The sequence below is a fragment of the Crocuta crocuta genome, unplaced genomic scaffold, assembly GCF_008692635.1.
Source record: "Crocuta crocuta isolate KB4526 unplaced genomic scaffold, BGI_CrCroc_1.0 scaffold363, whole genome shotgun sequence".
Taxonomy (NCBI): domain Eukaryota; kingdom Metazoa; phylum Chordata; class Mammalia; order Carnivora; family Hyaenidae; genus Crocuta; species Crocuta crocuta.
In genome coordinates this window covers 1,440,799-1,468,778 of record NW_027531626.1, presented here as the reverse complement: position 1 = coordinate 1,468,778, position 27,980 = coordinate 1,440,799, and the positions used below count along the sequence as shown (strand labels likewise).

Below are 27,980 nucleotides of genomic sequence, written 5' to 3'. Positions count from 1 at the left end.
ATTGGAAATTTTACCTAAAATGGGTAAGTTCCTTGAAAAATAAATTTAACCAAAAGTGTCACAAAAAGTAAAAGAAATAAATGTTACTTTATCTTTCAAAGAATTCTTAACTGCAATTTTAAGCCTTTCATAACACCACCCTGTCCCCCAACACACACACAAAAGAAAATTAAAAACTTCCAGGCCCAAATGAGTTTACTTGTGAATTCTTCAAGGAATTTCAGAAAAGGACTCACATCAATCAAACACATAACTTTTCCCAAAAAACCCAGAGGCGGCACTTTCAAAGTTATTCCATGAAATCATAACCACCTTGACTCTACAACTTCATAAGAACATTAAAAGCAAGGTTAATTTTAATTTTAATTAACATTAAAAGATTAAAGGTTAATCTATCTAATGAACACAGATGCACATATTCTCAACAAAATGTTAGCAATTTGACTCCAGGGATATACTATATAATGAGAATACTATATGAGACTGTTGGATTTATTATAAGAACACAAAAGTATTTTTCCCTAGAAGAAAAAAAAATCAATATGGCTTGAAAGTATACGTGATGGTAGGCTGTGGAAATACCATCTTCAGCCATGATTTACAATCACGTGTCAAAGATACTGGGACAAGAGGGTGTCGCCTGGGGTCCAGCATGGTAGGTCTGAATTCTCAGCCCTACATTACTTATGCTTAAACTGCTACACAGAGAAAAATAAACTTTTATCTTGTTTAAGACAAATAGCAAAAAACAAAAACAAAAACAAAAAACAGTCCATGTAGTTCCACATTAAAAGAAAAAAGGAGAAAATACAATTTAAAAAAAGAATAGTTATTTCAATAGATGCAGGAAAAGCATCTGTGATAATTCAAAACCATTCATAATAAAGACTCTCATCAAATCATAAAAAGGAGGGAATTTCCAGAGAGTATATATAAAAACAGCCTATAGCAAACATCAAAGTTAAAAAAAAAAAAAAAATTCAGTGCTTTTTCTGAGATCAGGAATGAGACAAGCAAGCTAACTACCACCACTTTCATTGTAGTGAAGGTCCTAGACAGTATAATTTAAAAAGGTACAATTATTGAAAGAAAATAAATAAAACTAGCACTACGTTATCTGTATACAATATAACTGTTATGTACAAAAGCCAAAAGAATCTGCACATAAACTAATAAAAATAACAAGTAAATTCAGCAGGCTCATAGGTCCAAGGTCAATGCACAAAAATCAAATTGTTATAAGGGTATAATACATTTTTTAAAAGTTCATTTATTTATTTAAAGGGAGTGGGGGAGAGAGACAGAGAAAAGGAGAGAGAGAGAGAATCCCAAGCAGGCTCCACACTGTCAGCACAGAGTGGGGCTCTTGAGCTGAAATCAAGAGTCAGACACTTAACTGACTGAGCCACCCAGGCACCCCAAGGTAAAATATATTTTAAATACCCTTCACAACAATATAAAAATACTGGAAACCTAGCGACAGCAACAACCCTGCCCAAGACTACACAAAAGACTCCCCACAAAACACCAAAATAAATGAAAGAAAACCTAAATAGAGGGATATGTCATATTTATATGTTAAAAGTCTCAATATTGTAAAATATTAAATCTTCCAAAATTGATCTATTGATTCAATGCAACTCCAATCAAAATCTCAGAATTTTTTTTTTTTTTTGTGAAAAGTGATAGGCTGATTATAAAACTTATACAGTAATGCAAAGGGCCATGAAAAACCCTGACAATTTAGATTAAGAACAAAACTTCACAACTTAGAACTTACAGCACATACATTAGTGTTCATTTTGAAGCTACTATAATTAAAACAATATGCTATGGGTACAAGGATAAACCAATCTATGGATGGAATGAAGAAGAAAAAGACTCCTATATATTTAAACATGGTTCATGACAAAGTTCCCAGTGCAAATCAATAGGAAAAGGGTACTCTTCTCAATAAAGGGTGATGATCCTTAGGAAATAAGTAAATCTTGACCTCTATTTCACACCATGCACAAAAAACCAATTTCAGTCCTATTATAGATTCCAAATGTGAAACAGAAAACAAAAAAAGCTTTTAGAAGACAATATGAAAAGAGTATTATAATGACTTTAGGGTTTGCAAAAGATCATGGACACAGAAAGTTACTGATCTCAAATGAAATAATTAAAACATTGGCCTTCACCAAAATTAAGAACTTTGGCTCATTTCAACTGACCATTAAGACATTTGTATGGAGTACCCCATTTTGAAGGGGTCTGCTATGCAGGATTAGGTAAATGAAATAATACCCAAAAAGCCAATACTGTATGAAAAGTTGCTGCACACCGGCCCTCACAAAGGAAATGAAAATTGACAGGGTGAGGAAAATACAATACTAAGTATGGCTAGCCTTTAAAACAACTGACAATATCAATGACTGACAAGGATGTAGGACTGAGACACATATTAGAAGCTTGGCGCAGTGTAAACTGGTACTCTGAAAACTGACTGTATCTATGAAATGGAGACATACATGTATTTTAGGACCTAGAGATTATACTCCCAAATTATATCAACAAGAAATTAGTGATTATATCCACTAAAAGCATGTTCAAGAATATTTATAAAAGCTTTTTCATAATAGTCCCTAACTGCTCATCAACAGAATCCATAGTTACAGTATATTTATACAATGAAATACTATATAGTAATGAAGATGAATGACATATCACTACATATAACAGGCGATTACAAACATAATGCTGAATGTAAGAAGTCAGACACAAGTACCTCTTTTAAGATTCCGCTGACTGTTCAAAAACAGGTCAAACAAAGCCACGGTAATGAAGACAAAATAGTGGTTACTGCTCTGTGTGGCTAATGGAGAAGTGAATGGGGTAAAAATTAGGAGGAAGCCAAATTTGGAGAGAGTGAGAGTCAGGGATAAAGGAAAAATCCCAAGCAGTCTCCACAACACCAGTCCAGAGCCTGATACAGGGTTCAAACTCATCAACTCTGAGGTCATCCATGCCCTGAGCTGAAATCAAGAGTCAGACACTTAACTGGGCCACCAAGGCACCTGAAATCTTTTTTTTTTTTTGAAGTTTATGATTCATTTTGAGAGAGAGAGAAAGAGAACAAGCAGGGGAGGGGCAGAGCGAGGGGGATAGATGATCTGCTGCTGGCTCTGCACTGACAGCAGAGACCTTAAGGGGGGCTTGAACTCACGAACCATGAGATCACAACCTGAGCCCGAGTCGGAAACATAACTAACTGAGCCACCCAGGTGCCCCATGAACAAAATCATTTTAGATTAACTGCTTTAAACAAAAGTCAAGAAGAGTCTTTCAAATTTCCCTGCTCGGGCAGGGAAAGACCAACAGAATGGGGCAAGTGCTCTAAGTCTCAGTGACTGAGTGAGCTTGTGAGGCTCAGGTTCTGTACCTGGAGAGGGCATGTGTCATCAAACAGCTTCAAACGCATGCAGTTTGCACTGGGCACACATCTTCCCACTCACAGAGGGAGAGCCCGGGGTGAGCAGAGGCACTGGGTGGGGAAGACCATGCATGTGCCAGTTTTTGGTTCAATTATCATAACCCATTATTATGGGTTAAAATCCAAAACTAAGTGTCTGTGATGCTTAAAGGAAAAATTCTGAACGGAATTGAAAAACAGTTCATTTTTAATGAGACATAAACCACTTTTTTTTTTTTTCTGACAAAAGTGAAACCTGGATACACAAGCCATCTAGGCTTCTTTCAAGAAAAAGAGGATCACAGTGTATTTCTGAATTTAAAAAGCCATTTCCTTCTAGTTCCTCCACTATATGTACTGACAGATTATAGAAATACGGGAAAAGTGAATGAGAAAGATTTAAATTTGCTACAGAAAAGAAACATTTCTAAAGCTTTCCAGGAAAGAAATGAGAAGAAAGCTTTAAAAATAAAATTTCTCTGCTCCCAAAGGTAAAGAATAAGCCTAATTTACTATTATATAATGGATTATCACGAAAAGCAAAGTATTCAGATAAATTTTCCACGGAGAATAAACTCCACGCCTATCAGAAAAAATGTCTTTAGATACAGAAAAGAGTCTGAACTTTAACCGCCTATTTCTAAACCAAATACTTGCAAAAAAATAATGTGTGAAATACATTTTGTGTTCCTACCGTATATAAAGTGTTTCAAATGCACCATTTTCTCTGAATGAATTTATTCATAACCGCTGGACCATCTTTGGATTAATTTAATAGTTGTACATTTTTATAACTAAGACTTTCTAAAAAATAAACGTCTTCTTTTAACCTTAGAGTCAAGGTGTACGTTCTTCTCTTTTCATATAGCCTTTCTTACGCTAGGAGATGCTGCCAGTAGGCCTGGGAGAAAGCCTACGCACAGGCCAAACATATCAAACCCTAGATTCATCTTTTTGACACTTAGGCCCCAAAAGCAACATGAGATCAGCCAGAAAAACTCCCATTTTTTTTCACCATTCTAATTTTTCTCTTTCTGTATTCCAATAGGAGGCCAAGAAAGATCAGTTATGAAACCACAGAAAAATAGACCGTGTATCTCTAGAAATAACAACTCCGACATTTAAATGCAAATAAGCATCAGCATTGCCCATTGGTATATTGGCAGCTGATTCAGGAAGCGTTTTAAAACTCGAAATACTTAGGGGGCGCCTGGGGAAAGTCAGTCACGTGGCAGGCACTCGTAAGGAAAACAAAGGATGAGGAATTAGAGCAAACTACGTATAAATGAGTTACCCTAGGCTTTATATGATTTATATATTGGAATTAATATTAAATAAATCTGGGGTTTAAAAGCACATAAAATGTACCATAGACCTTATTTATGTCTAGGCCTGACAACTCAGAACTATCAGACATTTGAAATAAAAAACACTGAGGAGGGGCGCCTGGGTGGCTTACTCGGTTAAGCGTCCGACTTTCGCTTAGGTCATGATCTCACGGTTCACGGGTTCAAGCCCTGTGTCGGGCTCTGTGCTGACTGCCAGCTCAGAGCCTGGAACCTGTTTCAGAGTCTGTGACTCCCTCTCTCTCTGACCCTCCCCTGCTCACGCTGTCTCTCTCTCTCTCTCTCTCCTCGAAATAAATAAAACATTAAAAAAAAACAAAACACTGAGGTACTCTGTGTAGTGTATATTTTGTGAGCGCTGATCAGTGGAAAACAAATAGATGTTAAATTCTTTAGATGTCCACATATTAAAAAAACAAATGGCAACATAACGAGGACATCAGTGTAAAAAGTGCTCAAATACTAAAAATGATTCACATTCACAAAGCACATTCTATGGGACCTTGCTCCATTCTAGGTTGATACTTACTGGCACACATCAACATACTTCATTCTTACAGTGACTCCATGCAGGTAGTACAGGTAGTATCATCATTCTCACTATGCACATAGGAAACTGAAGCACACGTGCTTTGGTAACTTACTCAAGTTCGCACAGCTTGGAAACAGAGTAAGAGTCCAAGCCCACATTCTCAGAATCGACAGCCTAACTTTTTAAACACTGTTGTACCCAGTAATTATGCAGGGGGTGCTTTAGAGAATTAAGTCTTGAAAAAAATAGGAAATTCTTCACAAAAATACACAATACACTCAGTTTGGAGTAATTCTACTATATCTATTTCCTGATATTCCAGCGGGAGTTACAGACTACCTCTTCAGCTTTTTCATTTAGTCGCCATTTACTGTGCCCTAACTAATTATTCTCAATGCCATACAGGTGTGAACAAGACAGATTGCGATGTCTCATCAGCCTTACAGCCTAAGACTGGGGTCTGACAATAAATAAATAAGAGAAACTAGAAATGGGTGGTTAATAAAAAGGAAAGGGGGAACAGGAAGTGTTAGGGGTGAATGTGAGAAAGGGCGATCAGAAAAGGTTTCCCTGAGAAAGGTACGTTTGAATAAAGACCTCTAATAGAGAGGAGGTGACCATTCCTACACTTCTTAGTATGATAAATCCCTTTGCTTTTAAGGTGTTCATTGCAGCCAAAAACATTCTGATTAATACTAATCTTACCCATGGGTTTGTCATGCAGATTAAATGAGAAAATTGGTTCTGTGTCTCCCTCTCTCTCTGACCACCCCCTGCTCACGCTATCTCTCTCTCTCTCTCAGAAATAAATTTTAAAAAACATTGAAAAAAATGAGAAAATTGGTATAATGCACTTAGCATAGTGCCTGGCTCACAAGAAGAACTCAGCAAATGCTAGCTATTATTATTTTTGCTATTGTTTTAATAAAGTCATGAAATCAACTATAACAACCACATAGCAATCCATCAGCTGGATACTTAACAAATAACTGGTTCTGGAATCAATACATTAAGTGTTACAATTCAAGCCTGAAGTCTAGCAGTACTATTCACAACAACCTTCCATGACCTATGAAGAACTCTGTTTGCAGACAACATCAAAAGACTCACTGAAATAGAAGCAGGAAGCCTGATGCCCTGGACATGAGCTGGGTGGCAGGAAAAGGTGTTGAGGGGCAGCTTACTATCTACAGACTTCACTTTCTGGCAGTTTCGTGTCCATTTTTTTGGCTGCAAGGAAACTGTTTACCTCTCTGTCTGTGAACAGATGATTTTCCATAGCTCTGGGGTTTTCAAAGGTCAGCAGTGATAAAAGGCTTAGGAAGAGCTCTTGAATTTCTTTGCTACTATTATGAATTTCTTTATAAAAATGTTGATATACGGAAGACAATCAAGCAATGCATGGAAAATATGTATTCCAGATCCAAAAGGAGCTTATTCCAGCAAAATTTCCTCAGCTCTCTCCCTAATGATTTAAACATCCATTTTCACTCACTTCTGCAGAAGTACATTCACAGGAGGAGTGAGCGTGAAGAACAGTAGCCTTTACAACAGGAAGCCACTTCCCTTCTTCACCTGGAATGTCGTATGATCCTTTTCCTTTCTACATGTGAGAGAAAAAGGATCTTATTGTTAACCTAAATTCCCTTTCTTTAGAAAAGAAACACTCAGGTTGTATTCTTACTAGATAAAGCTACTAAAAAACAAAAAAACAAAAAAACAATCCTAAAAATCTTTGGGCCAAGTAGCCAGATGTAATATATTATTGTGTTAGGGCACTTCAATGCCCTACTTGGCTAAATCATTTAAAAAAAATATTTTCTTCGTGGTGACAGATATGAAGTTCTATCTTCATGCCACAAAGCCACCAATTGCATGGCATACTGTCAACAGTGGTTTTATACTTTCTTTCTATACTGTTCATACAAAACGTACCTAAAAGTCTGCAAACAAAATCATGCTTGCTCCTGATTACTTTTTCTTTCTTTCATTTGGCAAAAGTTGCCTTTGCCATATATTCTGGTTCCAATGAACACAAAATTAGCCTAAAAGTTTGAACCTAACTTCTTTCAGGTTTTCTTTCTTACTTTAAAAAAAATGTTTTTTAGTGATTTCTACACCCAACATGAGACTCAAACTCATGATGATGAGATCAAGAGTCATGTGCTCTTCCAACTAAGGCAGTTTTTCTTTTAGTTTTTCTGATATCACCAGTCTCAGTAATATTCAAGAAGCCATCCCTACCACTTGCCCTGGTTATGTTTTCCTTCAAATGAGTGAATTAGCAAGAAGTGGTTTGTAGAAGATACGTTAAACAGTTACGGGAGTAGGATCTCTAGAGCTGTTGAACAACGGGACTGTATCTTTGAATACTCTGGGATTCAGAGTTTAGTCTCCATGTTTTAAGAAGTCCCCTCCCAATCCTTAGAGCTCTCGAATGTTCAATCAGTTTAGAATTATTTTGAAAGTGGGAGAGAAACTTCTTATCACAAATTCTGTCTGAGGTTTATTTTGAAAAGAAATAACTATCCAGGAGAGGAAAATATGGGAGCATAGAGAATTTGAATTAAGGGTTTTTTTCCCTTTCTGATGAAAAACAGGTCATTCTAACAATGATTGACTTTCAAAATCAGCGGTTATTTTCTAAAGCAGCTTTAGGTTCACAATAAAATTCCACAGAAAGTTCCCATATTCCCCTTTCCCCACCCAACCCCTTATCCTCTCACCCAGGCTCCCCCAACTGTCAACACTCCTGAACATTTGTTATGACTGATGAACATACAATGACACATCATTATCAATCCAAGTCCACAGTTTACATTAGAGTTTGCTCTTGGTGATATATGTTGATTTTGCTCCCCAGTTTACACAATAGAATCCATGTTGGCAATAGAATAAAGGCCCTCGGCAGACCATCCCATGCCTTTTTATTTACTGACAGGCTATTATTAGCAGGTAGATGGGGAGTGTGAAAAAGGCATTTAATACGGTTTCATTTGTTACCCAGACACAAAATTTTATTACTTCTTTCATTATAAAGGCAAAAACGGTCAAGTCAGAACACCCTAGTTAATATGGTACCAGCTTTCCATTCCTTGCTCCAGCCCTCAGATCTCTCTTACCCTGTTCTACTTGTTTTTCTCACAGGGTTTATCTCTTTCTAGCCTATTATGTAGTTTACATATTAGTTGCCTTCAAGAAAGCAGGAATTTTTGTTGTTGCTCAGTGACATAGCCCCAGTACCTAGAACAGTGCCTGGCATGCAGTATACACTAAATATTTGTCTGAATGAATGAATGAATGAATGAATGAATGGAGGTGCCTTCTAAGAGACAGGGAGTGATTTTGGTCATGGTTTGAGGCCTAATTAGCCATAAATAACCAGGTTCTGCAAGCCACTGGTGCTGTGTTGCTGGGCTCCTTCAAGGTCCCCGATAGACCAGTGTGACCATTCTAAGGTGTGAACGGGCTGGAAAGCACAGTGAGGTCTAGACATATCTGATGTCCCCAACTCCACCTGTTGTATAAACTCTCATTCAACCTGGATGCCCAACGGAGAGCACCGTGGCTCCTGGCCAAGAGCAGCATGGAAAGAGAGCCCTGAATGCTGTGATGCAAAGAGGCCAGGGGGCACTTCTCCACAGGGGTCAGGGGACAGGTATGTGACACTTAGGAATCTGACTGTCCCAAGGCTCCCAATTCGTCTATTAACACACATTCTGCTGACAATGATGAAACCAAACCCTGGGTCAGCTTCTAAATGGGATGGAAAATATTTTTCATGAGTTAAAACTCTACCACTACAACAACAACAAAAAGAAAAAACTAAAAGAGCAAAAGAATTGTGATTTAAAAAAAAAATTTTTTTATGTCTTTATTTTGAGAGAGAGAGACAGAGAGTGAGCAAGGAAGGGGCAGAGAGTGAGAGGGGCAGAGAGTGAGGGAGGCACAGAATCTGAAGCAGCCTCCAGGCTGTGAGCTGTCAGCACAGAGCCCGATACAGGGCTTGAACCCACAGACTGTGAGATCATGACCATAGCCGAAGTTGGATACTTAACCGAGTGAGCCACGCAGGCGCCCCAAGAATTGTGATGTTTTAAAAACACATGAATAGGATGAACTGGGATACAGAACTCACTGAAAGAGGTAAAAAGTTTCCTTTGCTTTCCTACACAAGATGAACACTCAGGCCAGAGGAGGTAAACATGGCAGCAGGAGGAGTTGAACCACAGTTCCAAGAAGAAAGCAAAGGGAAGAGGAGCAAGTGTAAATTTCTCTGATATCCATGTGTGGGATAGGAGAAAATGACCTGTATGGCATATACAGCATGTTGCAACCTGTACTTATTTATATCCACAAAGTCTAACTATGTTATATTGCTTAAAGGCAAAAACATAATTTTCTGGTATGTACTATCTACTTATGTACCCCAGATTCCCTCCCTGGAACTTAGGCTCCAAGTGGACAAGAACTATGTGTTTTGCCCTCAGAACAGTAACAGTGGGAACAGTAACAGTGCCTGGCACAAGACAGGCTCTCTAACTGCTGAGCAGATGACTACACGAATTAACAGCTCACTCACCACATACTTCCCACTCCACTCCGATTGAATTTTAAAGAACACTGCTGTTCTTCATACCATGTAGGAGAATCAAGGTGTTCCTCCTTCTTCTATCAGGTGCATGTTCCCAGAACACCATACACAGAAGGGAATGGAAAGATCCAGTGATGCTGCTTTTATTTCTATCCAATCCGCCAGACTACTTGAGACTTCAGAGAGTTTATGCTGACAGAGTATGCTTCTTCACTGTGGTTCAGTAACTGTGACCAGACACCAACAACTCCCCGAAGCCAAGGGAAATTGGCAAAGGGCCCTCCTTCCTTCAACTCACGGGATTCAGTCAGCCCAGCTCAGAACAGGGGACGCCAGCCCTTTGTCCCCAAGGCTTCAGCTGCTTAAACCAGAAGCTCAGAAATGAGTTGGTGGATGGGCATGAAGTAAGAGAGCCAGCCACTTCTCAGTGTTCACTCAAGTCTTATATACATCAGTTCCACAGCTAACCCCTGATCACATGGGCTGGCTTCACTCTACACCACAGCCAGGGGTAGAATCAGGACAGACTGCCACTGCCACAAGATTCAGGCGAAGTCCAACAAAGGAAAATCTGGACTAGTTTAATGTAGTGGAGTAAGCCCATAAAAAATGAGAGGTTTGCAAAGCTTATTCTAGAAAGAGAATAATACGCCTAATAATTAGGGAGATTTCTAGCTACATAGCCATATATCAGCACTGTATTCTAAACTACCTATTTTATTACATACAAAATTGTCTAGCTTCTGGAGTAAAAAATATGGACCAAGGGTCAAAGAAAGTATACTCAAGTATAGTAATTTACAAAGTACCAGAGGCTCTCTAAAAACACATTTTAAAATTCAAGTCTTTGCCAAGTAAATGCCTAACAAAATTAGAACTGCAAGCACATTAGAGTGATTATATAACTCTTGAGTTGCAGAAATCAGTATTTAAAAAGACACAGAATTAAAGGAAAATCACCAAGTACAAAAGACAAAGGGGATGTGAATGTATTTGCACTGGTATATTCTTCTGGAACAGTAACTTTCACTAGTGAGCATGGGAAGAGACCTGTGTTGTTCTCTGAATGTAGTTTTTGTAGGGCACGACCATCAGCAGTTATAACATGGACCACTGTTCACTGAAGGAAGCCCTTACAATCCATGTAGTATCTGAAGCATCCAGCGTGCACCTTTCTGGAATGCAGGAAAACGTGCATCGGGTGTCATCAGTGACTCAGATGAGCCAGGACCCTGGACCCTCTGCCAGGGAACGCCGTGGTCTCTGTAGAACAGTTATGTGTTCATGCGGTGTATTTCTTAAGAACTCTAGTCCTAAGGTCTGAATATAAAATCAATGTAAAACTCAAATCACTGCAACATGGATTCCCTTGCAAACCTCACATGGCCACCTTTAATGATGTTTTTCTCCACTTCCCAACTTTTGATGACTTCCAAACCCCTCAAAATCTGCTTGCTTAAACCGCACCCCACACTATCTCTCTTTCACTTGAAGCCAAATCTGGCATCAGTGTTTTGTCTACTCAGCAGGAGAGCAATTTCAACAATCTCCTGCTTTTTATAAGATCGGTTTATGCTTCCCAATATAATAATTAGTTTCAGATGAACCTGGTTGCTATTCCTCGGCATGATTCTGCTGTGGTACTAGCAAGGAGGGTAGGTACTTCCTCTTGTGCTGTTTTTGTTTTTTGTTTTTAAAACAAAGAATCTGGGTACCATCATAGACCCAGAACAGAACCTTCACAATTTACTTCTTTAAAACTTTAGCTGGGTTTTGATAACCTAGAAGCTCAAAGAGACAGACTGAACTTATGATTATGGGAATCTCCTCGGTTTACTTTGAAAAACGTTCAGGTGAATTATTCCTCAATTTGTCAAACTACAATAAATCATGAAGAACACACATCTTATGAACAAGAACAGCACTGGATTTCTGGAAAGACACAGAGGTGGCAAATAGGGAGCCAACATTGTCATCTTAATGTCGTACACCATAATTCACTTTTAAGGAGATAATAAATATGCACTAGAGCTAAGGATGTTAGAGAAATTCCTGGAAAATCTCTGCTATCAGTGCTAACAGAGAAAAATCACACGAGACATGTTTACAACGATGAGGATGATCTATATGACCCCTACTCAAAACTGGCTGAGTCTGGAGTTCCATCAGGGGATTGCTGATGTTTCCTCCACATCTCCCACGTGTACCTAAAATCATCCTGTCCTGCACATTTCGACTAATTAATTCAGTACTAGTAGTGGAATCATCTGTATTTTCACCAGCATGACCTTTGGTCACTGTACTTGCGAATCCCAGCAATTCTTGAGCTGTGACTGCAGGCAGGAGTCACCTGTATGCAAACATACTTCAAGGCCTTCAATTAGGAGTATCGCTTAGTGTCTTAGAGTCTTTGCCTGCCTCTCTGTGTTATCATGATTTAATTACATGACCACTTACGGTTTATCTTACCTTCACATGTACGGCCATCTGCAGAAATCGAGAAACCCTGTTCGCAGACACAGTGAAAAGAACCATCTGTGTTCAGACACTCTCCATGAGGATCACAGAGTCCAGGCTGTTCACATTCATTAATATCTAAAATCAAAAAGAGTTCCAAATAGGTGAAAAAGAAAATTTTTTCCTTTGCTTTCATATGATAGCAGATATACAGTAAGTACATCCATCACAGAATGGTCAGACACTTATTTTGTGGCACAACTATCCTGTCTGTATATATATACCAGACCACAAGTTGGACTGTTCTGAGAGAGAAACTATTTAGGTTCAATCATATGAAGAAGCCAATGTTCAACCATTTTTAATCTACAAACAGAGCATTTTCACTTTCATTGGTTCAACCTGAAGGCACCTCCCCCCACCTTTTTTTAATTTTAAGACCTATTGTAGGCTTAGGAACACTCTAACAAAAAACTTCTCTGAGAAACAGTCTTCATCAGTGAGCATGCTGTGTTCCCCTTGCCCTCCTCTGTTTCTATGCACACACATCTTTTGTAGCCCCACAGCATTATGTTACCTCCATCCCATCCTCTCCTACGATGTGAACTTTTTTTTAGTATTATTAAAGTTTTTATTTATTTTTGAGAGAGAATGAGAGAGTGCACACTTGCGAGCAAGAGAGGGACAGAAATGGAGACAGAGGATCCCAAGTGGGCTCCATGCTGACAGCAGAGGACTTGATCATGACCCAAGCGAAAGTCGGATGCTTAACTGAGTGAACCACCCCAGTGCCCCCAGTGTGAACTTAAAGGCAAAGACGGGATGGTTATTGATGGTGTTTGGCTCCAAGTGGTACTTTACATATATCTGCTGAATATATGAATAAGATTCCAAGCTATATTTGGTTGAAAATGGATAAAAGAGATAAAGTACAAGAAAAATAAGGCCTTTCAGACTAGGAAAGTGTTTACTACTTGCACAGCTTTGTGATGATGCAATTAGGGAATGAGGATCAAGTGCCTAGTGCAGTGCCTAACATAGCTAAGGGTCAAAAAGTGGTAGCTATCATTACTTTTTTATATTATTTATTTTGAGAGAGAGAGAAAGAGAGAGCAAGCATGAGCAGAGGAGGGACAGAGAGTGAGAGAATTCCTGATGTGGGGCTTGATCTTACAAACTATGAGATGATGACCTCAGCCAAAATCAAGAGTCGGACACTTAAACAAATGAGTCACCAAGGTGCCCCGCTAGCTATGAGTATTAAGACTCGTGAACAAATAATGGTGTAAACTTGAGTTGGCTATCTTACACTCTGCTTGTCCTTAATGAAGAATAATGACGTTCCCCATGGCCAGGGTCATGATGCACTCCTCAACACTGATAGTACATGAAAGTGAAATGTTCATCAAACTAGTCCTGATTATTTTGGATAGTAGTGTTCACATTGACAACATATGGAATCCTGCCGAATGGTTCCCCTATTCACACTGGTACTGACACATGCAACTACCTATCTGCACTGTATTTTAGTCACTGTTACTCAGCTGTGTCTCTTATTACAGTGACTGCTCCTTGAATCAGTGTAATATTTGAATGGAGTCCCTAACTCCTCGTACAGCATATTCATAGTGTATTAAGAATGTTTACCCACCACAAAGTTTCAGGGATATTCATTCTCCCCTGATTAAACCATGATGGGTTAAGGAACTCTTAGTTTTCGGGGGCCATGAAAACTATCACAAGTTCTTGGCACCATGCAGTCAGGAACCCTAGTAAGGCCATTTTCCTACCTTGCTTAAGTCTCCAAAATCCTCCGTTATCTCTTAGTAAAGAGACCCTTGATACATCTTTCTAGAAGTCCATCTTTAATTCAGTTAAAAACACTGAATGCTTTTTAAAAAAAATTTAATGTTTATTTATTTTTGAGAGAGAAAGAGATAGAGCGAGAAAGAGCAAGAGAGCGTGCACGAGTGGGGAGGGTCAGAGAGATGAAGACACAGAATCCAAAGCAGGCTCCAGTTTCCGAGGTGTCGGTACAGAGCCTGATGTGGGGCTCGAACTCACAAACTGTGAGATCATGACCTGAGCTGAAGTCGGACGCTTAACTGACTGAGTCACACAGACGCCCCTCGTTTACTGAATGCTTTCTATGAGAAGGCTGAACAGGCTGGAGTACTTGCCATTTTGAAGCTCACAGTGTAATAGGGGGCAGGAGCCACCATGAATAATTGTTAAGCTTAATAGGCACATGGAGAAGGTATGGATTATGAGCTCTTCCCAGTGACTTCTAGAATGTGCTGAACCATCAACCCTACAGTTCTCCTCCATAAAGTCATCCCTATCTCTGCATCCAGGATCCCTGGGTGCTCTTCCTTTTATCCTGTTCATCTCATTGTGTGACAGAAATGCTGGCAGTATCACTGATTTAGTCATCTCTCTGTATTAATTCCTACCTTCTCACCATTCCTCCTGCCATATAATTTGGACTAGCTGGCCTACCCACCGCCGAATCAAAGTGAGAAACCAAGCACAAATTACTCATATTTTCTTAACAATACTACCCCACTTTTGTCATTGTCACTAATTTAAAAATATTTCAAGGAAGAGCAATAAATCATTTTCTATTTGACTATTTCTCAATGTGACTTCACTCTGAAATTCTTCACTTCTTTTATAAAATCTCTGATACCTTCTATGATTGGTTTCTAACTACTGGTAATATCTTCGATGGGTCATCTCTTTTTAACTCTGACCTTCTCTGGGCTTTTAGTTGCATTCTTTCGTCCCAACCTGCTGCCCTGAGTTACTTCTATCTGGGCAACTAGGTTCAATAAAGTTCCACTGGCCTGGGGATCAAGCCCAAGGTCCATATCCATCTGGTGAAACCCAATAACTTATCCAAGACCTTCTTATTATTTTATCCTATGTCTCAATGTTGGCCCTTTAAAAGCTGCCAGCTTGCAACTTTGCACAGAGAATAATGTGCATCAAGTTCTTGCTTCAAGAGAAGTCACTGATTAACAAATAATTGTCTAAAAAGTTTGATGACAGGAACTGAAGGCGAATTCCCAGACTTTTTTCCAGGAAACCGCTAAGAAAGAACAACACGAGTATCTGGAACTAGAGAAACATATGCATTCAATTTGGGTTGTACTTATTGAGGCATTTCTAAACTATGCTGCTAGTAACTCAGCTGAAAGCCAGACTATATTTAAGTTGGGTTTCTTTCATGGGTCCGAGATTCCACAGAAATTCACAATTTGGCATGTGTAAGTCAAAACGCGAAACTGAAGTGTGTTCTGAATCTCAAATGTAGGCTGTCACATTCCTACACAGACTATTAACATGGACTTTCCATGCTGTCTGTATCTCAGCATTAATTTCGCTGGGGGAAGAGACTATTACACTTCCAAGTGAAAATGCCTTACTGAATGTGGAACTATCTTCAGATTGTTAGGTAAAAGTTTAAAGCTTACATCTATCACACATGGCCATTCAAGTATGTCCTATGGTTATTAGCACTGGCATCAATTACATTTTCAGCATTAAAACAAACTCTGAAATCTACGCCAATGTACAGAATGTGACCTGGCCATGAGACCAGACAGAAGTAGACTAGTGACTTCAGGCAGAGTGAAAGATCACAAGGCTGCCTCCAGGGAGAGAAGGTGGGTGATGGAGCAGACTCATAGGTAATATTCTTTAAATGGTACCAAAACCTGCTTCAGGAATATTTTTCATTTGTTTGGATTTAAGTTTTTCAAGCAGACACAGTAATTTATTCTGGAAAACAAGAATCACCAATGCGATAGAGCATGAAGTGAATTTAATAATGATTTAGAGTTGATCAAACATGTTTGGGTTTGAGTTGATATCAAATCACAAACAAATTTAATGTACTGAGAGAAGACAGTAGTGCAATTAATAAATCAGATGACTAAATTACTTCCTTATGATTTGGCTCTAGAAGTGTCTGAAATCTGCAAAATGAAATCATTGTCCATTTATACAAGGCTGGGTTTGCCTCTATTAGGTCAAAATATTGTGGTGGAGAGGAATTAGAAAAGAAAGAGGAATCAGAAAAGAAAGTATTGCTTTTAAACCCAAATGTCTATAATAAAAACAGGATACAGTTGTTCTTTTTTTAGGGGGCATTTCTTGGCATTTTTATATAAGCCAAGATTCATTTCAAGATGTAAAAGTTCCAAAATGGAAATATTCACACATAATTTATAATTGAAATATTTCTTCTCTATTGCCTTAAATCCAAGCACATTTAGTTTCTGCACTGGAAATACTGAAAACTTTAAATTCACCTTACTACATTCAAGATGGCAAATAAATACAGGCTATCACAGTATACAGTTAAATCTTGGGATCAGTAAGTAAATTAATTTTAAAAGATCTTGAGGCCAGGGCTCATGTCTTTTGTATTTCAGGGACACACAGCCGGGTGTGGGTAATGGAACGGACATAGGGAATATTTCAGTACCACATATGAGAGAGTACAGACCATCTTCCCTATCAAGTAGTATACATCTGGGGCACGTGAAGGGAGGCACAATTGATGACAATCCACAACAAAAAAATCATTCATGTCCAGTAGCAGTACATAAGGAGGAACTCCAACAATCCTTTACTTATTTGTACTTTGGGATTCACTTCAGAGTTTGCCAACAGAGGGGGGACAGTGACCAGAAAATATTTACCCAAGTAGCAGAAATGAATCTGTATAAAGGTAACAAAATGAATCTGTGTAAATGGAAACAATAGGAATGGGTTTATGAAGACTAATAACAAAGCAATCCTGGGGGATTTTTTTTTAGGTGAAGCTAAAAATGTTGGGACAAAGGATCTACACAATCTGAGTTTTTAGTCCCTAGCATTACCAGTAACTCAGTGTGTTATCCTGGGGGAAAAACACTGAATCTTCGTCTTCGTCCTTTTGGCTATAAATGTAATAATAATTGGTAGGGCAATGTTGGGAAGAATAGCAGAAAAAGATCTTGGATTCAAATCTCAGCTCTACGACTTACTAAGGAGGAGCATGCTAATTAACGTCTCTGAGCCTCAGTTACTCAAGCACAAAATGGATATTAAAAAAAGCTGCCTCTTAAATTCTCCATAAATCCTTGAGGGACCTAGAGTAATTTGCGCATAGTAGGTGTTCAAATAAAGCTCTTGTGATTGGTGCAGTGTTCCTTTTTTTTTTTTTAAATGTTTATTTATTTTTGAGAGAGAGAGAGAGAGAGAGAGAGAGAGAGAGAGAGAGAGACTGAGTGCAAGCAGGGGAGGGGCAGAGAGAGAGGGAGACACAGAATGAGAAGCAGGTTCCAGGCTCTGAGCTGTCAGCACAGAGCCCGATGCCCATTGTGGGGCTCAAACTCATTAAGCTGTGAGATCATGACCTGAGCTGAAGTCGGACGCTCAACCGACTTAGCCACTCAGACATCCCATGGCACAGTGTTCTTATTAGTGCCTTGTGTCCTCTACACCTGTGTTTGGGAGCTGAACTGTGATAGCCCTTGAAAGAAATAGAAATCCTATCTTCTATACTTTTATAATTTTGACCAAATCATTAATGAGGTTTTTTTAGGAAGAGGAAAAGCTGGACAGTGGATAAAACAGGGATCAAGGAAAGGATGGATAAGTACCAGCAATGAGACAAAATGAAATATACCCATGAAGGACATAAAAAAGCCCGAATTTATAATATAGCACCAAGACAGGCTCACGGAAGGAACAGCAAAGTACAAGTGATCTCAGTTACCATGGGAGCATGCAAAACCAGTACACAGCTCCAAAAGGCAGGGTTTTCAGTTACCATGGTGCTGTGCAAAGAGAGAACTTCCCATCCTTGATGCAAACCCAAGAAAGATATTTTAATACCATAAACCGGCACAGCTCCTTTCTATATAAATGGGTAAAACCACAGACTATCATCATGAAGCATCACAGAACTGAACAACTATGCAAATTAGGACTTAACCAACAGGGAAGTACCTTGACATCCTTTATTGTCATTTAGCTGGAATCCATCGGGACAAGTACAATCATAGGACCCTTCCGTATTAATGCAGTCTCCTCCCTGGCAAACGCTGTTGTCCTCCAAGCATTCATTGATATCTGTATGTCAATTAAAAAAATTTTAAAGGTGGAATAAACTATATTTAAAAACTAAGCGTTACCCTTACACACAAAAATCACAAAAACGAACATTATTTTACAGCTGTCACATGATTTTTAATGGAGGACAGCTTTTTAACTTCCAGAGTTTTTCAAAACAAAATATTTTGAAAAGATTTTGGCTTTGAATGATATGTAAATTAAAGTTTCAACATCAAATGACATTTGGAAGAGGAAAAGTCAAAATTCTGTACTCAACAATTTACTTGGTTACGTTCTTGGTAATAAAAGGGAATAAAAAAGAGCCTTTAAATATGTATTTAGAATTTCCTGAGCATTTATTTATACAAGATCCTGTATGATGTATTACAAGAACAATTCTCAAGTATTTGGCATGATTCCTCCTCACAAAGGGAAGACTGTTCAAAGACACCCAAATTATATTAATAAAAATGAACATGAAATATCATATTGCTTTATACGTTCAAAAAAATTTAAGCTAAGAGCTGTCAAAATACATAATCACTTGTCAAAAGAATGGTACCAACTTCATGCGTCACAGGGATTTTGAGACAAGGTATCATAAAAATCAAAGGTGGCTTCACGTAACAGAAGGGATTTACTTGAGGCCTGGACAGCAGGGTGGAAAGCTGGGGACGGGGGGAGGAGGGGATTTTGGAGGGAAAGGGAATCAGCAAGATCAAAAGTTTCATTGAAGCCACTTACTCAGCAGCTATCACCAACAGGTTTGAGGTTGACTGGATTTTTTAAATGCATATATTTATAGCATATGTGCAACTAAACATGGTTTACGTTACCAATAATGAGTTCTGACTGTGAGCGTGTGAGACAATTAATGACCCCCCTCACGGCATGAATGCTGGGCAGATCTTGCACGAGGGCTGTTTATTACCACAGTTACTTCCAGTCAGAGCTCATTATCCCTAACACAGTCCATGACTCCCTCTTCTGTTGTCTGTGCAGGATTTCAATTATTAGCACTGCAGAAAGCTAAGGAACAAAACCATCTTTGTTTTCTCAGAATTTTGGCGTAGGATGGCATTTCTTGCAAATAATTATGATTGCTGTGAAAATGCATGAGAAGTTCCAGGAAGAAGTGAACACGGAGACTGGTGCAGTCTGAATCTCCTCGCTGTCTCGTTCAGAATGTTGGCACACCAGCTCAAATTTTCCTCATAGAACCCAATCCATGTACTAACTGGCTCCTGTACCGTTCATGAGGCAAGTAAAAGAGAAATGAGAAAGCACCTTCTAATTTCATTCCACCAAAAGAAAAACAAGTTATACTTGCTTTAGGCTTCCCCTAGATCAAAATGTTACTGAATCCTGATCCTAAAACATAAAACCCAGCTGACGTGACTTTGTCACAACTGAAGTGGGTTATTACTTTTTTAGTGTGTTTTCCCAACTTCCCTGAAGTATAATTTATAGACAACACACGCATCTAATACTAAGAACCCAGTTCAACGGGTTTTGACAAATGTAGATACATTCTTGTGACCACGATCACAATCAAGGTACAGGCATTTCTCTATCAGTTTACATCTGCTGGGATCACTGGTGGATTCTTTAATCATTGCAAATGCAATCATTTTTTAAGGAATTGTGAAAGATCTCTGCGACAATCTCTTTAGTTACAAACTATTCCTTAGTTATAAACATAAGGCTTGTAACATTTCCCTTGACTCTTTTTCCAGTCTGACCTTAAAATTTCCATTCCTAATTAACCTAGTGCCTTGGGTGGTATAATTGCCATGGAAGAGACATTAAGAGAAAATTATGCACGAGACAGATAAGAGGATGCAGAAATAAGTGTCTCTCTTGAAGTGTGAATATGCCACAGAAAGTTCTGTTCAGCTAACTGACCCCTGCTATATCAACATTTCTGAAAGTGGAAATGAAGTTAATTGAGAATAGGCTTTTAGATATAAATTCTATGAAAATAAGTTGTAAACCCCAAACTCTCTTATTTTCAATAATGATTTTGACAAATGGGGATAAACCCCAGTCTACTATGTATGAATCTCTGCCATAAAACATGCATTAAATGAATCAATTGGACCAGCCATAAAAGAAAAAAAAAGGTGTAGGCATTTCCATCACTCTAAAAGTTTCCTTTCCTTGTGCCATTTTTTCTCTTTGGCTTCCTCTGATCAGCATAGTGTTTCTGAGATTGATCTAAGTTATTGTGTGTACCAACAGCTCTCTCTTCTTTATTGCTTAGTATTCTACCTTATGAAGGTGCCACAATTTGTTGACCCATTCACTTGGATTGTTTACAGTGTGGCTATTATGAATAAAGTTTGGATAAACATTCATGTATACACCTACGTGTAACCAGAAGCTTTCATTTTTCCTTGAGTAAATTCCTAGGGGTAGAGTAGCTGTGTCACATAGTAAGTTTACTTGTGATAAAATGGTCTCCTAAAGTGGTTGCACCACTTTACATTCCCACAGGCAGGCGTGAGAGCTCCTGGTTTCCACATTTATTATAACAGGTCTACAGCTATTCTAGTAAGTGCTGAGTTGGTTGTTTTTGAGATTGACCTTTCTTTGTTCTGTAGGAAACTGAGACACCCAATGAAAGGCATATTTGACCAGCATTATATGAAAAAACCTCAATTCCAAAAAGATGAAGGAGAGTCCTGAGAACATGCATTTCATCAACAAGAGAAATACTCCGTATCCTAGGTGTTTGCCTTAGTGTAATGGAAACAGATCAGCTTTGTTCACACTACTTTAAAAATAATTTCATGTTCATTTTTCAAAATCTAAGAGAAATGACATATGTGAGGAAAAGAAACATTATCCTGTGTTTGTAAATAACTACAGATTTGAAAATTCAGTGAATTCAAGTCTGATTTAATCTAAATTTTTTTGAAAGACTTCTGTGTTTAAAAAAAAAAAAAGGTAGATTGAATGTTAAGAAAGCCCAAAACAGGATGGTGGGGCACCGCCCCCTAGGATGGCAGGAAAGATAGAGCCCTTCCAGGGTCTGGGCAACAGGCTGTAGGGAAACAACAGTTAATCTTGGTTACTCCTTCTCTCCTAAATCCTAAATCCTTTGCATTGGTCAAAGTCTCCAGGGCTATCTGCGCTGTTAAATCCCATGGTCAAATCTGGTCTTCATCTTCCCCAGCAGTGATGTTTGACACAGTTCATGACTCTCTAATCTCTGAAATGTTTTCTTCTCTTGGGTTTTGATTTTCCCCCTTCCTCTCTTGCTACTTGTTCCCAGTCTCCTTTGCTTATTGCTATCCCCCTCCTCACTTATAAATGAGGGGTCAGGACTCCATTTTGGACCCCTTCTCTCTTCCAGCCATACTCACTCCCTTTGTGATCTCTTCCAATGTTGTGGCTTACACATTGTCTCTACACATGTTAATGACTCCAAACCCAGGACTCATCCCTGAATTCCACATGCACAGCTCTAACTGCCTTTCAGAGATCTTCATTCGGATACTCATTATAGGCATCTCAAACTTACAGTGCCCAAGTTAAACTCTTCATCTCTTCCACAAAGTTCATTTCTCAGTGCCTTTGCATCTGCTATTCCTTTCAATGGAATGGTCTTCCTATAATCAAATGCCATTATTTTGAGGAGGCTTCTGCTTGCCTCTGTAAGATCACCCTCTGCCCTCCACACCCCCCAAATGTCCCCCTTTATTTTCCTCTATAGTGTTTATTGCCACTTAACAAACTATATGTTTTACTTATTTATCATGTGCATTGTGATCTCCCTCACTAGAATGTTAGCTCCACAAAGGCAGGAAGTGCCTATTTGGTTTATTGCTGTACATCCTATACCGAGGTCAGTACCTGGCACATATTTGGCACTTGGGTATTGGTTGAATGAATGCATACATGAAAGAATGAGTGATTCTGACTTGGAAAGAAGGGTCATAAGGAAACAAATACTAGCCCCTCTTCTCACCTTTTCTGATTAGTCCACCAAGAAAAGACCAACAGAGAAGGACTACAGAGTGAATCGTAAATCTTTCTCAGGCTTTGCAAAGGACTAGCATGGAGAAACCACAGTGAGGGGCTGAGGAGGACACTGAAGTAGGTGTGGAAGTAGAGATTATATCTAGAAGGGGAACAAGTCAGAGGCAGAGCCTTTGATGGCTGATATGCCAAGGCCTCTACTAACCAGGACATCTGAGGCCACCCTGCACAGACAGAGTGGATGCCGAGCATGCTGGAGTAAGTAACACACAGAAATTAGCACAATACTTGGGAATCTGACTCTGCAAGAAGGCCAGCAGAAATGTAGGGTAACACTGCAAGAAAACAAGGCCTTTGCCAGAGTTATTAGAGGAAAGTTACACATGTAAATAGAAAAGCCAAAAAGAAAGATGGTTCTTCCTTCCACAGCTGTGAGAGGCGTGTGAACAGTAACAGCTCAGTTAATTACAGCTACATAACACCAGGGAGGGTTGGAAACACTACTAGTTGGGGATTAGCAGGCTGAAGTGCTATTATAGTTTCAAAGGGAGCACCGCATTGGTTGAATGGACTCCAGTCCTATTTATAACCTAGAACATTAGGGAAATGAGCCCTGACTTTAAGAGAAAAAGGACTGATTATATACTCCACATGAAACTTTCTTATTGAATATATATTAACAATGATGAGCAAATTGGCTAAGAAGTTTTTGTTTGGCTTTTCATGCAACTGATGTCGATAGAGTAAAAGTCCTGGACTTCTGATGAGATGGTTACACATGAAAAGAGCCAAAAAAGAGGAACATGCCCTCTCCTGAGGACCAGTCAATGGCCTGGTCACCCTCCCAGCCAGGTCAGAGATTCAGGCAGAAGAGAGGCTGGAAGTCAGTTTAGGTTTTCAGTGCCTCAGCATGTGCTTTGTCACCTGTGTACTTCTGGAATGGGTTCTCCATGACTGGCTCCCAGCTACGTGCCCACCTCTCCCACCTTGGAAAGCCACCATGTTGAATCACAGATTACCCATGTGTGATAGAGTTCCCACTACCCGATTTTTCCATCAAATTTCATTTCTTTGGTTTATCACTTGTTTGCCTATTTTTCAAGAGGTATGTTCATTGCAACTTTTCACTGGAGTTATCAGCTCTTTAAAGAGCACTAATGTCTTACTGTCAAATCCGAGGTGATTTGCTGACTCAGTGCTAATGCCATCTTACGGCCTCGGAACCAGCCCCCAACTGCCCTCCGGAAATGTTGTCCCTGCTGGTACCAAGTTCTTTGGTCAGTAAAACAAGAGGCTATAAAGTACAATGGATCTTTCCCAACCAACAGGGACTGACAAGTGAGAAAGCTATCAGGGCCTCACTCACTAAAAACCTCATGTGCTTCTCTCCACGGTGGGGTTCAGACCCTCACTCACAGACTCTAACTCTCCGTTAGACATTCCTGGTTTGACAACCGACAGGGTTTGCATACAGTACAGCAGAAGATGAATTGGGGAAAAAATGATTAGTTGGGTCAACAGTGAGCACAGACAATTCGCACGTGACATGCTGGTAACAGACCAGCCCCACAGCCCTGACCATCCCTGGGGTTCTGAGGCATGGGACAGGCAGTGGTATAGTGAGGGTGGTTCACAATTATACCACGTTGTATACCTGGGGTATCTTTTAGACCTATCTAGGCAAAAAGCTCAAAACTTAAGTAAAGTGTAGCCCTCAAACACTTGTCAGGAATCTGGAAAATCAATTTGTGTTGACTTATTTGGCTGCTGGTCCCACACAAACAAGGTGTTACCGTTCAGAACTACATACCCAGAGTAAACCATCTCAAGCTGAGAGAAGCTAAAACTAATTCAATTCTTTACTCATTTAACTGGTATTCTTCTTCTAGAAAACAGCTCTAAGCAGTACAAGGAAAGTCTGCATTCTACCAGCTTCTTTTCATTATCTGTGTGACCACGAGGAAAATATTTTTCCAGGGACCTAATGTCTTCAACTATGAAGTGAAAAGGTTGGATTCAAGGATGGAAGCCAGGATGACGTCCAGATTTCTCTGGGACTCTGTAGTCAAGAGCAGTTCTCACCTTCACAGTGGTCCCCAAGCGTGGAGGCTCTGTAACCCTGGTCACAAACACAGAGGAAGGAGCCCTCTGTGTTCCTGCATTGTCCGTTACTGCAAAGATGATGGTGCTGACATTCATCAATATCTAGGAACAAGAGAGTAAAAATAAATTGCAGAAATGGGGACTTTAAAAAATATTTTTAATAATGCATATAAAGAAGGTCTATAAACTCCCTAGTTTTTAATTAATTTAGACTCTTCATTAAACTGATCTCTAATAAAAGGTCATGAATCCCCCAGTAGGAAAAAATCCAGATGAACTTAAAATCTTAACCAACGAGCTAAGAATCTGTACATATTAATCCCAATGTTCACTGATGGGTGGCAAATACTTTGCTGTGATCTGTAAATCTGAAAGAAGCTTCCTGAATCTCCTGTACATATGACACTCTGAGCTCAAAAGCACTTATGCCTATAGTAATCTAAAGCAGAGGTCAGCAAACTACAGCCCACTGCCTATTACTGTAAATAAAGTTTTATTGGAAAATAGCATCACATATTCATGTACTACCTGGCCCTTTACAGGAGAAGTTTGCTGAAATGTCAAGTCAATAAATGTCTGCATTTCTTTTTCATGGATATACCCGTCAACCCCCTAGCAATTAGGCTTCCCTTCTCCCTCCCTCCCTCCCTCTCTCTCTCCCCTGCCCCTCCCTCTCTCTCTCCTTCTCTCTCTCTGAATGATTTTCTGGCCAAATCTAATGGTCATTCCTTCCTCTCAGCCAACTTGATACCTACATTGCCGCTGAATCTCTCTCTTCCTTAACCCACATATCCTCAGCTTACAGATGATATGTAACCTCAACCCTGAGCTCAGATTCAAGCACACTCATGTGTCATATCCACACCATAGAAGACACAACAATACGTTACACGTATTCAATTATTTTACTTTTAGCATCAGATTTTAAGTTTCTTGAGGGCAGGGACTATGTTCACCACATCCTTCATTACACAGATGATCTAGTGTTTTACAGTGAATGGGCATTAATTCATGTTGTTGCTGACAGACTTTGTTCTTCACATCTGAGCACCCTATCTACTTCTGGCAATGTGATTCTAGAAGAGTTAACACAAACATCAGTTTCCACAGGGACACCTCACGACTCTTAAAGCGTAATTTTGCTTATTTTGGCATTTGGCACCTAACATTGGTTTTCCCCCATTGATAATCTGGTGAGTGGTTTTGCATGTCTCAGACTTATTTTGGGTATTGACATCACAGGCTCTTCAAAAGAAGGGATGATGAATATGATGGTCTTAATATATCATTTGGAGACTTCTCTTATTATATAACCATTTGTGGTTCTCTGTGCATGATATAAGCCATTTGATAAATGCTCAGCTAATTAATACTTAAGGTCAGGAGACACAAAGTATAAACGCTTTGAGACAGACTTGTCCAGAACAAGTTACTTAATTTATCTGTGCAAATGGGTGTGATTGTATGTGTTCTTCACTTCTAGAAGGGGAATTGTAGTGTCTTTCCATGTTTAAGAAGGGGAAAATTGGGGACGGTTCTGATAATATTGGTAGATCTCTTTCTAGGACCATCATATATTGTCTTTTATAACAGCATCTCAGGAGATGTTGGTACTTATTAAATATTCAAAGTTTACATACAGACATGGATAGGATTTGTTTCCTTATAATAAAAAAGTTGGCCTTGGGGGCACCTGGGTGGCTCAGTTGGTTAAGTGTCCGACTTCGGCTCAGGTCATGATCTCCCGGTTCATGGGTTCGAGCCCCGCGACGGGCTCTGTGCTGACAGCTCGGAGCCTGGTGCCTGCTTCCGATTCTGTGTCTCCCTCTCTCTCTGACCCTCCCCTGCTCACGCTGCCTGTCTCTTTCTCAGAAATAAATAAAACATTAAAAAAAATAAAAAAAAAAAAAAGTCGGCCTTGTAGAGTGTGTAGTCCATTCTTAAATGACATTCAAATGACCTTTCTTTTCAAGAACTCAAGACACTTGTGCTTGTCACAGGTGATACCATAAATATTTTCAAGTTCAGGAAGCATATACTTATTGAGAAGTGAAGTAATTCTGTGAGAGGTTCAATGAGATATGTATTTTTTTTTTTTTTAAGTCTAAGGTCAACCCCAGGAAGGTCCAAAATACTATCACTAAGAACAGGACAAATTTCACAAACTTTATCAGTGATATGAAGGGGATGCTATTTATTGTAATCTTGTTGAAAAGTCTTGTTCGGTAAAATCTTTCTGAAAAGGAAAAATTGTGAAAAGCTGACTACACACAAAAACTAAGGTCATTAACATTCCACAGCATAATACCGGGCTGATATGGTAATACTCTGATTGCTGAAATCCTAGTAGGCAAAACTTTCAAATAAACTAAATGGAACTGATTTTCTGCAGTAAGGAATTACACAGAGAGTAATAATCTTTTTTCCTGATAGTAATGCTCGGCCAATGCTCACAAAGACTCGATTTTTCAAACTTAACCCTTTTCCATCCTGTGCTATTGCCTTTTCTGACTTAAGCTGAGCTCCCTTGCTTTCTGGCACCATCAAGCAATCATCCAGGTCATCTCTCAAAGACACACTCACTTCACTGAGGACATTTTTTCAGGGCAGGTGCCTTCAACTAAAATCACAGCAGGACATGCACGTTCCTACCTTCACATTGGTCTTTCGTTGCTGACAGCTGGTAGCCCTGCCCACAGGTGCACCGGAAGGAGCCCTCCGTGTTTTTGCACTGCCCATGTATGCACAGATTCCCCTGCTGACACTCATCAATATCTGTAAATATAAACAATGACAATTGTTTTAAATTAGGTCTCTATTGTAGCTGTACCCTCAGATTACAAATCAAGCTACAAAACCATGTCCTAAAAGTCAATGTCTACTGTTTTCTTCTAAAAATATTTTAATTTTAAAAAAATTTTAAATGTTTATTTTTGAGAGAGAGAGAGAGGAGAAAGAGGGAGTGTGTACACACAAGTGGGGGAGGCGCAGAGAGAGAGGGAGACACAGAATCCAAGGCAGGCTCTGAGTTGTCAGCACAGAGTCCGACGCTGGGAGTGAACCCATGGACTGCAAGAAATCATTACTTGAGCCAAAGTCAGACACTTAACCAACTGAGCCACCCAAGTGCCCCTAAGAATACCATATTATTTAAAACACATCTGAAAGTTTTTGCCAGGAGAACTTCATTTGTTGTAATCCTTCCCCGAGTACTACTGACAATGATCTGTTTCCTGATCATAGTTGTATTTCTTATCCTCTCGTGTGGCATTAATCTTTTGAATTGTATCCTGACAGAAGCAAGGAGTCAGATTATCCCATGTTTCCTTTTTTTCTTTTAATTTTTTTAATGTTTTATTTTTGAGAGAGAGAGAGACAGCGTGAGCAGGAGAGGGACAGAAA

At 39.3% G+C, this 27,980-nt stretch overlaps 1 protein-coding gene across 8 annotated transcripts in view; it reads right to left on the bottom strand.

Moving 5' to 3' along the window:
* LTBP1 (latent transforming growth factor beta binding protein 1) overlaps nt 1-27,980 on the bottom strand; it is a 399,796-nt gene that overhangs the window by 60,797 nt on the left and 311,019 nt on the right. For all 8 annotated transcript variants that reach the window (XM_077772762.1, XM_077772764.1, XM_077772765.1 and 5 more), the window contains 4 exons: nt 27,231-27,353; nt 24,558-24,680; nt 18,387-18,509; nt 12,396-12,521 (listed from right to left, as the gene is read on the bottom strand). In XM_077772762.1, the coding sequence (XP_077628888.1) occupies nt 12,396-12,521; nt 18,387-18,509; nt 24,558-24,680; nt 27,231-27,353 (495 nt within the window). The remainder of the gene's footprint in view (nt 1-12,395; nt 12,522-18,386; nt 18,510-24,557; nt 24,681-27,230; nt 27,354-27,980) is intronic.